Below are 12,198 nucleotides of genomic sequence, written 5' to 3'. Positions count from 1 at the left end.
ACAGGAAAAGAATCAAGAGCAGAAACAGGAGAAGCAGTAGGAGCAGACGTGGAAGCAGAACCAACAATAGAAACAAACTGAGGGCAAGAAAATTGCCAGGAGGAAGGACGAGGAGTACAAAAACGCAAAACAGACCAGGCCAGGGACAAAGGGACAGGAAAAACAATGGACACAGGCACCGGAACAGACACATGGTCGGGCTCAGGGACAGAAACAAAGGGTGACACAGGAACCAAAACGGGCAAAGAAACGGGCACAGGGACAGACAACACAAAAGGAGCAAAAACAAAACCAGGCAACGGAGAAGGCAAAAATAATGGAGCAGCAGGAACAGACAACAACGGAGACACAGGTCGGGGCAGGACAGGCGGGAACCCAAGGGCAGAGGCAGCAGAAGACACAGGTTAGGACGGGATGAGCAGGGAACATGAAGCCTGAGAAACAGGAGGCCGGTCTGCGGACACATAGGAGTCAGACAACATGGCAGTGGCAGTCTTTTGAGGCACAGAAGAGCTTAGAGGAGCAACCACTGGGACAAGTCTGGCACAGGAACAGGAACCGGTGGGTCCAGAGGTGCAGCTGCGGCCAACAGCAGTGGTGGGTCTGGAGGTGCGGCTACAGGAACAGACCTCCTAACAGGACGGGCGGTGTCTCTCATGCCGGGAACAGGCTCAGGACGGGCGGCGTCTCTCATGCCGGAAACAGGCTCAGAACAGGCGGCGTCTCTCACGCCAGGAGCAGGCTCAGAACGGGCGGCATCTCTCACACCGGGAACAGGCTCAGGACGGGCAGCATCTCTCATGTCAGGAACAGAAACATACTGGGTGACTTGTGGGATAGCCACAGGCACTGGTGGGGTGACCCTGGAGGAACACACAGACACAGAACCCTCTCGGCGGCTCCCAAGGCTCACACAAGCGATAGGGAGCTCACAGTAGTGCTTTAGTGCACACCGAGTGCCTAGCCATGAATTGTCTGTGCATTCTCTCCGCCTACTCATGTCTTGCGCTGCTGGCCTCTCCTCCTGCAGCTTTGGTCAAGACGGGCAGACTCTGGGCGCTTACCTGGGATCTCGTTGTTGTCAAAACACACCTGCTTTTTCCGGAAACAACGAGATGCCTGTGTACCCACAGCGCCACGGTATTTGCTGTCTCTGGTTTGGTGGCGCTGAGACGTAACACACTCAGACTGTGGAAACAGCCGGAGTTTCGTCCCAGCGGAACAACCACCTCCCAGAGTCTCGCTCTCTTGCTGCATCCGTGTTGGGCTGTTCATTCTGTAACAGTGAGAGGTAAGGGGGCGGACGCATGTGCGGAGAAGAGCGAGATTTACTCAGGGCAAATCCAAAATCGGAGTCCAAAGAGCCGACATGGATAGTACGTGGATATATAACAAAACAAAAAACACAAAGGCAAATGGGAAGCAGGCTATAACAAAGACTAGGGAAACTCAGGGCTAAACAAAACAGGATAACAAAAGGGAAGCTGGGAGGGAATGATCATATCAGTCCAAGTGGGAAACAAGTAAACTACAATATTCCAGCTCTCCCTCTTTTCTCTTCCTCTTCCTCTCAGCCTCTCCTTCTTCTCCCCAGGATATTTTATGGGATGGCTGGCTGGCCTATAGATCTGGTGAGGAACAGAGTGGAGTTCTAGAGACAGAGGGCACTGGACCTGAAACTGAAAACATACTACACACACATATGTTCATGACAGTGCTTAACAAAATGACTTAAGAGTACTCCAGTTCTCCTCACACCAAGGATTGCAAAGAAAGGTATCTGCTTGGCAATGATTGGTTTATGACCTCGGATTTATTTGAAAAAGAGTGAATTGTTCATAGGTTTGTTTATTCTTTAAGCTCTTGCTGAAAGATTCCACTCTATTATTTCTTTATCATTCCAATATCATACATCAAAAACAAACAAGCAAAAAATGAGGGCAGGGCTTAAACTCACAGCACCCTTTATATACAGAGATTGTAGTGGGCAAGGTACATTTTAAATAAAGCATAATAGAGGTCCCACTCCTAAGAGGTACAGGATACTCCATTTCTACAGTAATACAATAAGATGTAAGTTTAACAATTTTTCTAATATTTGCAATATTCCTTTCCTATAATAAATCAGATGATATGTTAATGCTATATGTAACAAAAATGGATGTCTGTATGCAGTTTCTTATAAAAACATTTTTATAAAAATGTTTTATGAATGTTGGTTTTTAAACATCTGTGGTGGATGGATAATTACTGTTTATAACATCATATTTTCCCAGTGAAATTCTGCACATTATATATTACACAAAGTTGTGCAAAGCAAAAGGCAACATTTTTGGAAACAAGGCACAACTGACCCAAGGCACTTTTGTTGTTCTAAGATTTAGTCTTTTTTTTGTTATCATACTTGTGTACAACGAAATTTCATAAAGCATAATAAACTAAAAGGTAACTATATGGTTCTGAACAAATTTATTTTTTCACCTTCAGAAACTTACTTCACAAATCTAGACATCATAAGCAGGACATCATAAGAGTCTGAATATTTTTTTTTAAACAAACTGAATATAGTAGTAATATAAAATACTATATATTTCTCTAGACAACTTTTTTATCCATTAATTCTTCTTTGCTGTTCCAGTATGGATGTACAAGCAAGATTTGTGTTCTGCTGGATTTGCCTTCAGGGTTAGATTTATTGTTTTCATTCACTAATTTTACGTAATGCTGCTTAATGTTTCTTTATGCATATTGCTTCATGTATTTGCAGTAGACACATATCTCTTGCTCTAGAGTTTTAATGTCTCCATCACTCAACTTACTGATATATTTATCTTTCATCTTCCAGTGATCTTTATCGGTGTACTTTCTGATAAGTGGAAGGTAAATGTTGCTCCTAAAATCGAGGCACTGGTTACATCTTGTGTTGTGATGCCCTGCACGTTCCAATACCCTGGCTCCCAAGTTACAAACTCAGGAGTGAGAGGAATCTGGTACAAACAGAATAATCGGGATGATATCATCTATCACGAAGATTCAAAACGTGTTGCAGATAACTTCAAGGGGCGCACAAGACTAATTGGAGATCTGGGTCAGAAAAACTGCACATTGGAGCTACTTGATGTTAGAGACCACGACAACGGCCCTTTCTGTTTCAGGTCTGAAGTCCTAACTATTGACAATTATTCATTTGAACAAAACTGTGTCACCATCTCGATGATATGTAAGTATGACTATAGATCTAAGTAGTACAATGCATATTTAAGCCTGGCTCCAATAGCACTACAATTTTTAAAATAACAATAAGCAATCCATTTTATATGTATTCAATACCATGATCATCATGGTATTGAGGCTGTGTGGAGGTAAATTTATATCTTATGTCAACAGTAATAACCTTGCCATTGTACTTGCTTTGTAGCAAATCCCCCCCAACCAAAGCTGCAATACATGAAATCCTTAGTGTTGGGACATCCAGACATCTTCAAGTGTTTCATCAGGCACACCTGTCCCTCCCACCCCCCCAGCCTGACCTGGAGCCATCTAAACAAACTAGCTCATGTCCATCACAAGGTCCTGCACGAGGGCATATGGGAGGTGGAGTCTATCTTGGCTTTCATTCCAACAGAGCAGGACGATCACAGAGATATCACCTGCAAAGTTGATTTCTACGGTCACAAGACAACGAGCGTTACAGAGCAGATATACATTAAAAAAGAATCAGGTAATGTTCTAAATACCAAAATGACCGGTATGTTAGTTTGTCTACTTGAAATGAGCTGACAATGTATCAGGACTTCAAACTATTTTGATATACTACAATCAGGTCACAAGAACACCATTTTCCTTTCTCTTGAACATTTTTAAATAAAAAGGCAGCATGAATCTGTTTCGTGCATTATAAGTATTGCAAGTATACTACCAACACCAATAGCAAACTTCCTACAATCAAAGTAAATGTTACATTTTGTCTTCTTAACACAATGACTTATTAACTTCAGTGAGGTTTTTTCCAGATAAAAAGGTCTTTTACATCGTGTCTGCTGCTGTGGTAGGAACCTCCATTTTATTTGGAGTGGCGTGTTTCTTCATGGCCAAGAAATATAAGTAAGTTATAAGAAATATATGTAAGCACAAAGGTGCTCACATCACAGGCATTGATGTACTACAGAATTTCCAGCCTCTCAGAAATCAGTTGTCAGTGTGACCACAAATGTAACTATTCAGTTAAATACAAGTGATCACAAAATTCAGGACAGGGTTTGAATATGCGGTGCAGGTTTGAATCCCTATGGTACAGTAGTTATCTACTGCAATATTGGTACATTTGGTACATAAGTACCTTATGTAATACCCACTAGCAATGTACACTTTATAATCTTATTTTCTTTTTAAAATCACTAAACTCACTTTCAGGCAGCAGATCCAAGAGCTCCACTCAAGAAATGAGAATGGGTAAGTAAACAATAATATTATTGATTGATCATTCTTACCATACAATATAGAATTTTTTTTTGCATAATCTTTAAATAGTGATTCCATTGCCACTTTTGCCCTATCAGTATCTGTCCTTTCATATTTCGTAGATGCCATGATTCCAAAACAATTTAGAATTTACATTAATTTGTGTAACTAGCTATGCTATAATTGACTACATGCGGAACATGACAAAATCTTACAGCACGCCACTTTTGTTTACCAAGATGGTGTCCCAGTATACTACTGGACGTGAATGGACAAATAACAAACAACAACAAAAAACCCTCTATGCAGTAAAATAATGATTATTAACACCTAAATCTATATTCACTAAACACTACACACTTCAATGAGGGCACAACTCTCTATGGTTCTATGGTTCTCTGAGGTTAAATACTAGATAAAAAAAATTAACAGGTTGGTAGCTGTGTCCATATTATGGTATTCAAGTTCAAACATGGCAAACTTCTCTCCAGGCTAAACAATGACAGACCACCCTTTATATTCGTAAAGAGCAAGAGGATATAATTTAAACCCCAAGGTGCTAACATCCTTCTTGTCACATAGTATGACCGGCTGTATTTGAATGCATTTATTTGACAATAATCTACCTACAACCTGTCACACCAACAACTTTTTATTTTATTTCAAACAACAATCCTGCGTTTGTATGGCGCATGTAACCACCTCAAATAACATGAGTACCAGAAGCCACATGTTTTATATGCTTCACAAAATTAAGAAAACTAATAATTAACTATCAATAAAAGAAATAAAAACGACAAACCTCACACCTACATCGTACCTAGTGCTGCCCCTATTAATTTATGGTACTTTTTTATTAGTTGGATGAGTTATTGTTCAATTTCTTAAAATGTCAGTTAGATTAGATGCAGTTTCAGTAACCACAGTGCTCTTAAGAGACATAAAAGGAATTTTATTATCCAGTACACCTAAATCATTGGGTCAGGTGTGCAGGAATCAGAAGCAGATTCAGTTGCAGGTAGGATATAGGGGGTTTAATACACAAAGACCAATAGATATCCAAAAAACAAAGTCCAGGAACAAGTGCAAATTGGAAACAGAGCAGGCAAATAACAAAAGCTAACAAATCCAAAGGGGCAGGAAAAATGACACAGTCCCAATGAACAGACAAAAGATCATTGACAAAGAGAAAGGGAACAGAGAGACAGGTAAAAGAGAGACAGGTAAGTATACAAAACAAGCTTAGAATCACTAGAATGAAACTTTGCAAACACTAACATGAACAATATATATTATATACACACACAAATCAGGAATTAACAAAAAACAGGTGATATTAATATTTAGAGCATTGGAAGCGAGTCAAATATTTCTGGCGAATGTAATTAGACCAAGGTGAGCTGGAGCCGTCACAGACTGACTGACTTGTTCTTTCTTGTACACAGACTTTGGAGTCGCATGTCCAGAATGTCCCAAAGGTGCGCAGGAAGCATTCTTTTCCATTAAGACCCATTCCCATACACTCCAAAGGATCTGTTGCAAACCAGGCTTGGCTTGTGTCTGCAATATAGAGCATAACAGTAGCCATATTTTATGTAGCTTAGTATCACCATCCACATTATTAGAAACAACTGCCTTGTTACAACACTCACTGGCCAATTTAATAGGTACATATATATCCTAGTGTATTTTCTAGGTTTACAATTACAGTCAATCAATTGATCTGCACAGCTGTTCAGGTCCAATACTAAACAGCCATTATTTGGGTAACCATTCTAAAGATGGGATAAGTATAGAAACATGTGCAATGTTTTCATGTACAGTAGCCTTGCTGGGGTTTTGATATGTGTCATTACCAGTTTGGTCAGAAACTGGTCATTGATAAAGACCTAGGACTAAAATTCTAAATGTAGGAAATATAATTATAATAAAATAGCTGGTAGGCACATTTTACATTGTATTTATATATCTTGTACATATGGCTGAGTCAATGTCTATGTTTAATTCACATATTCTGTCCTAATATCTGATTATTGTGATCTGATCAACAGGTTCAGGTCAGTGGACTAGAACAGATGCCAGCAGCTTCTGGACTCATACTCTCATAACTGGTCTAAATAGAATTCTATGTTGAACACCTGCAATCTGGACATTAATGTGATAAGAATTAGGATTGGAATTAGGTTTAAGGCAAGACATTTAAGATTAATACTGGAATTGGCACTTTAGACAAATTTACAGCTAAGTATGTCATAGCTTTGCTTTACATTTTTGTTACCCTTTAAAAATATTGATCGGAGGTGATTAAGTTAAGCATGTTTAATGTATTCAACCATACTGCTTTATAATTAAGGAACACTAGCAAAAGTGTTGCATTGCTCTTATGCCATTGAAACTAATTCATTGTAAAAATCCTTAACCACAAGTATGTGCGTGGACACAGCCACTCATCAGTTAACAGAGTCAACTAATCTATGAACATAATTAATCAAATCAAATTCAGTTTTATCAACTATTTTATATGATTATGGTAACATGGAGCGCTTTTCTGAAATGAAGACGACCCATGTATATAAGAGAAAATCAGACTAGGGCAGGGTTATATGGGGTTATTCTTATTACTCTTAGTATTGGCTTAAGGTCTATATTCAGTTGCCTACCTAAAATGTTCTTGTATTACAGAAGCCGTTATAGGCGAGACACAGACATGCACATTGACAATCGGTACGTATCCCTATTAGATATGATAGATAAGATAGGTAAGTTGTTCAGTTGATCTTGTTCCATAGTAAATTAGCTGCACAGTTAGAGATTATAAACACATATACCGCACTTGTATTTGGAGCCTAGGTATCTGTAACCTATAAGCTGTCAGAATATAAGTGTGAGATTGTTGTTTAAATGCTTTCCATCACCAAAGTGGTTAAGTAGCATTTCACTAATAGACCTAATATTGATCATAATGCCATAAATTCAATTAGATTTCTATTAAGTAAAACTCATTTTGCTAACGCAACTAATATATTAGAAGTAACCATGCATAGAAATATATGAACTAAACTGTGAATTTTGTTTTAGTGTGAATTTACAATTACAGTTATTTTATTTTCTCTCCTTTTATAAATAGTGCATCACAGTGAACAAAAGGACTACAGCAAATCTGGAGGAGGATGTGTAGATGTAAGTAAATTCTGCCCTCTTTCTATCTAGCTAAGTCTCTATTTGTCTATGCCTTTACTTAAAAAATTATATTCAAACACGCATAAATACTTTATATATACACACATACCAGTCACTTTGTTAGGTACACCTGTTCAACTGCTCATTAACACAAATATTTATTCAACATGGCAGTAACTTAATGCATTTAGGCATGTAGACATGGTCAAGGTGACCATCTGAAGTTCAAATTGAGCATGAGAATGGGGAAGAAATGTTATTTATGTGACTTTGAATGTGGCATGGTTGTGGTGCTAGACAGGCTGACCTGAGTGTTTCGGAAGCTGCTGATCTACTCAGATTTTCACACACAATTTTCTGAGAATGGTCAGAAAAAGTGAGCAGCAGTTCTCTGGGCAAGAATGCCTTGTTGGTGCCAGAGTAAAGAAAGAATGGCAAGACTGGCAAAGGCAGCCAAAGGAGAATGGCCAGAAAGGCAACAGTAACTCAAGTAACCACTCATTACAACTAAGGTATGCAGAAGAGTATCTCTAAGAGCACAACCCGTTGAACCTTAGTAGAAGATCACCAGGTGCTACTTGTGTCAGCTAAGAACAGATAACTGAAGCTACAATTCACACAGGCTCATCAAAATTGGACAGTAGAAGATTGGAAAAATGTTGCCTGGTCTGATGAGTCTCGATTTCTGCTCTGACATTCAAATGGTAGGGTTAGAATTTGTCGTAAACATGAAAGCATGGATCCATCCTGCCTTGAATCAATGGTTCAGGTTGGTGATGGTAGTGTACTGTTATGGGGATATTTTCTTGGCAGACTTTGGGCCCCTTTAATAACAATTGAGCATCATTTAAATGCCACAACCTACCTTAGTATTGTTGCTGACAATGTCCATCACTTTAGGACTACAGTGTACCCATTTTATGATGGCTGTTTCCAAAAGGATAATACACCATGTCACAAATTTCAAATTATCCCAAACTGGTTTCTTCAACATGGCAATAGAATCACTGTACTCCACAGTCAACCTCCATAGCCAGCTGATCTCATTCCAATAGAGCACCTTTGGGATGTGGTGGAACAGAAGATTCGCATCATGGATGTGCAGCCGACAAATCTACATCAAGTACACGATATCATGTCAATATGGACCAAAATCTCTGAGGAATATTTCCAGCACCTTGTTGAAGCCATGCCACAAATAATTTAGGCAGTTCTGGTGGCAAAAGGGGGTCCGACTCAGTATTATCACAATGTACCTGCCATGGGTGCCCCCTCCCAGTGTCCTGTCATCTTGGCAACTCTGTCTCTGTGTCTTTGTTTTTCTTTGCTTCCTGGTTCCGTTTGTTCCACCCCTCATTTGGTTTTCCTCTCTCATGATTAGTTTCACCTGTTAGCTAGTCCATTTATTTATCCTTTTGCTTTTTGTGTTTTGCTTTGTCATGTTTCCTGGACATGTTCTTGTTGGCTCTTTGACCCTGGACTGCTCTACGTTACAGAAACTAATAAAGTGCTCTGTGTGTGTGTGTGTGTGTATATATATATATATATATATATATATATATATAATAAAATTCCAGAGTACTGTAATAAAAGATGTAGAAATATTCAAAATTGTAATGTAGTACACAAGATTTCCAGTGGGACATGTGTTTGCATTTGCCTTACATTTCCGAATACTTCTATAAAGAAATACTTTAATACAATGCAATGTCCAGTCTATGACATGAATTTGGACAACATGGTGGAGCACATGTCTGCTGATTAGAAACAATATAGTCCTGATGTATTTTTTTCCCATTTCTCTGCAGGACAATGACAAAAACAAGGATTGCTACATATCTGGGAATTACTGAAGATCAAATTACCACTGTGTTGCTTCTAATTTCTTTTTATTTTCATAAAATTATTGACTGATTATGAAGCTACATTAGTTACACAAGAATGTAGCATGAATTAGGTAATGTCTAGATAATGGTAGCATTTAAAAGTGCTCATTGCTCAAAAATAAATGTAACTAACTGATTTATGTACCTTTCCATAACATATTGACTTTTTTTTTTAGACTTTTATCCACTTCCTTTATCTGAAAATTAAAAAGCATCTAATTTGCTCACACATACATTCTAGGTTAGAAACATACCTAGATACATACCAAAACAATGTATTTATATATCAGTGTTTACCATATACACTACATAACTGAATAGCCAGCCTGGGGAAAGGGTCATGGACATCAAAGAAAAGAAATAATCATCAAAACTCCTATTCCCTGAGAGAATAAACACTTGTCCTACCTAACTCAAATCCAAACAGAGCAAAATTACCCACCCTCTTACCTAATGCGTGGACCTCCTACATGCTGTAAAATGTACAGGTGTGCCCCTGGTCATTTGCTCCTTCCTCTAGGTCTTAAGAGCTATTCAATGTGCAGGATACTCTTACAAAGCTGGAAGGCAATCTGACATAGAACATTAAGTACAGAGCTCTAAAGAGGACAGATCTAAAGTTCATGGAAAATATGTAAAAAAAAAAAAAAAAATAGCAGTAGTGTATGCAAAGTGTGCAATGAAGTCCTAACCACTGCATACTGGAAACACCCCACAAGTCAATTTGAGATTGAGAATTTTGGAGATGCCTTGATCCAGTCATAATCATCACAAAATTGCTCAGATCCTTTCACTTGCCCATTTTCCCTGCTTTGAACACATCAGCTTCCAAGAACTGACTTCACTTTCTGCCAAATATATATCCCACTCCTTGACAGGTGCCATTATAATGAGATTCACTTAACCTGTCATGGTTTTAATGTTATGGATGATTTGTAAATGTTAACCAATAAATCAAATCAAATGTCTCCTAAAATGAAGTTGTGTTACAGTGCAATAAATCAACTGTTTAGTTGATACAGGAGCAGAAATCTGAATGTTATAACAAAGTGGCCAAAAAGTGAATGATGCCTGTCAGACATTTGTCTAAAATGTTAGAAATTAGTGTTTCATGGATGCTCAGGGGCATTAATGCCACCCAATTCTGCAGGACACATGCACATTTATTGCCATTTGTAAATTTGGTGGACAGAAATATGCATCTGTGAAAAGGGGATGGAGGAGCACAGCAAGGTCTGACATTTAAAATCCACTGGGGAAACATTAGTTTTGAACCAGTTAGTGTGGAGGGAAAAAGGAAAAAAAATGTCTTAATCAATTTAAAATTAACATGTTAAGCCTGTTATTGTAACGATTTCCCTAATGGAACAGGCGCAAGGCCGAACGCATGTGCAGGGGGCAGTTTATTAACACAGGAAATACAAACACTGAGGTTAGAACAAACCGAGGCGAGGAGAAAGCACTGAGACAAAATGATACACAAACTAAGTAATGGTGACGACAGTACAAGGAGCGTAACTTACCAAAAATAACCGACAAAGTAGAAGATCAAACACAGGGTACAAATAACCAAGATAATCACCCGCGTCTGTTTAGTGCATGAACATTGGAACAGGGAGAACCAAAAACCCGGACCGGAACCAAGGAGCGGACGAGGGGCGGCAAAAACGAAACCAAGAAACAGAACAGAGACGCAAAGGAAAGCAGACACGACCGGGAAACTACAGAAATAGGGACGCCAGGAGGGCAGCCATTCCTTACAGAACCCCCCACTAAAGCACGCAACACCGGGGCATGCAAAACGAAACACAGGACTGGGACAAGGCACTAAGAACCAGACTAGACACAGGAACAGACAGGAGTTCAGGTTAGACAGAGATGATGCAGAGGGTTACCTCAGTGCAGAGACAGGGCCAAAGGGAGGAGCCAGGGACGACAAGACAGGACTGGAAGCAGACGGGGAAACAAGGAGCAACCAAGGAAAGGACAGGACCAGAGGCAGGACTATAGCAAGGCTTAGTGGCAGGGCCCAGGGCACATAAGGGATTCCATGCTAAACTCCGGGCCAGCACAGGAGTCAGGGCAGACCTAGGGACAGAAGTAGGAAGGGGAAAAGCAGGCGGACAAGCAATGCAGCTGGAACAGGAGGTGGGTGTAGAGTCAGGAGAGGAGAGGAGACATGCTGGTAGTGGGCACAGATGTGTGAACAGGGACAGATATAGGCACTGGGGCAGGTAAGGAAATACTAATGCCACAGGGCAGGGTAACGGATCTCACCAGGTTCACATGAACAGGCTTGGATCCACAGACAGGAACCTAGACAAAACCAGCAACAGAACAGGCAAAACAGGAACAGAGTATACAGAGGCAGACAAGGGAGCAGTATTGGGGGCTGATGCAGAAGCCTCAGGGAGCAGAGAGGTTTCAAAAGTGACTTCCGGCATAACCAGAGAGTTCGCATGGGTCCGGGAGGTTGACAGAGGGGCCTCGGGGGTCATTGGCTTGCCACGAGGCATGACTGAGGGAGTCCCAAATGTGGGGTTGTAGCAAACCGTGCTATTAACAGCTGGAAGAAACCTTCCACCGTTCTAGCCACCTGAGCTCTGTGCTGGAAGATTATCTCCACCCACGCCAGTGCTTTACCCTGAAGAAAGGTCTTTATGAACAGCAC

General features: G+C 40.0%; 1 protein-coding gene and 2 long non-coding RNA genes across 3 annotated transcripts; 2 read left to right on the top strand and 1 right to left on the bottom strand.

Moving 5' to 3' along the window:
* The first annotated feature begins 2,008 nt into the window (after positions 1-2,008).
* LOC113588508 (myelin-associated glycoprotein-like) lies at positions 2,009-4,456 on the top strand. Its single transcript, XM_035534253.2, has 6 exons — positions 2,009-2,073; positions 2,639-2,685; positions 2,846-3,220; positions 3,419-3,721; positions 4,014-4,104; positions 4,414-4,456. Exons 2-6 carry the CDS (start codon positions 2,640-2,642, stop codon positions 4,454-4,456), a joined length of 858 nt encoding a protein of 285 aa, XP_035390146.2. The 5' UTR covers positions 2,009-2,073; position 2,639.
* A 1,024-nt stretch (positions 4,457-5,480) lies between these two features.
* On the bottom strand, positions 5,481-11,129 carry LOC113588521 (uncharacterized). The gene is made up of 3 exons (XR_003411859.3): positions 11,051-11,129; positions 9,978-10,099; positions 5,481-6,021 (listed from the first exon to the last, which is right to left on the bottom strand). It is a non-coding gene; the product is annotated as an uncharacterized LOC113588521 (long non-coding RNA).
* LOC145651899 (uncharacterized) lies at positions 6,018-9,963 on the top strand. The gene is made up of 3 exons (XR_014117986.1): positions 6,018-7,185; positions 7,589-7,641; positions 9,450-9,963. It is a non-coding gene; the product is annotated as an uncharacterized LOC145651899 (long non-coding RNA).
* Positions 11,130-12,198: the final 1,069 nt, after the last annotated feature.

This window comes from Electrophorus electricus, chromosome 17, assembly GCF_041902795.1.
Source record: "Electrophorus electricus isolate QZ-2024a chromosome 17, ASM4190279v1, whole genome shotgun sequence".
Taxonomy (NCBI): Eukaryota; Metazoa; Chordata; class Actinopteri; order Gymnotiformes; family Gymnotidae; genus Electrophorus; species Electrophorus electricus.
This window is presented reverse-complemented; position numbering and strand designations above follow the sequence as displayed.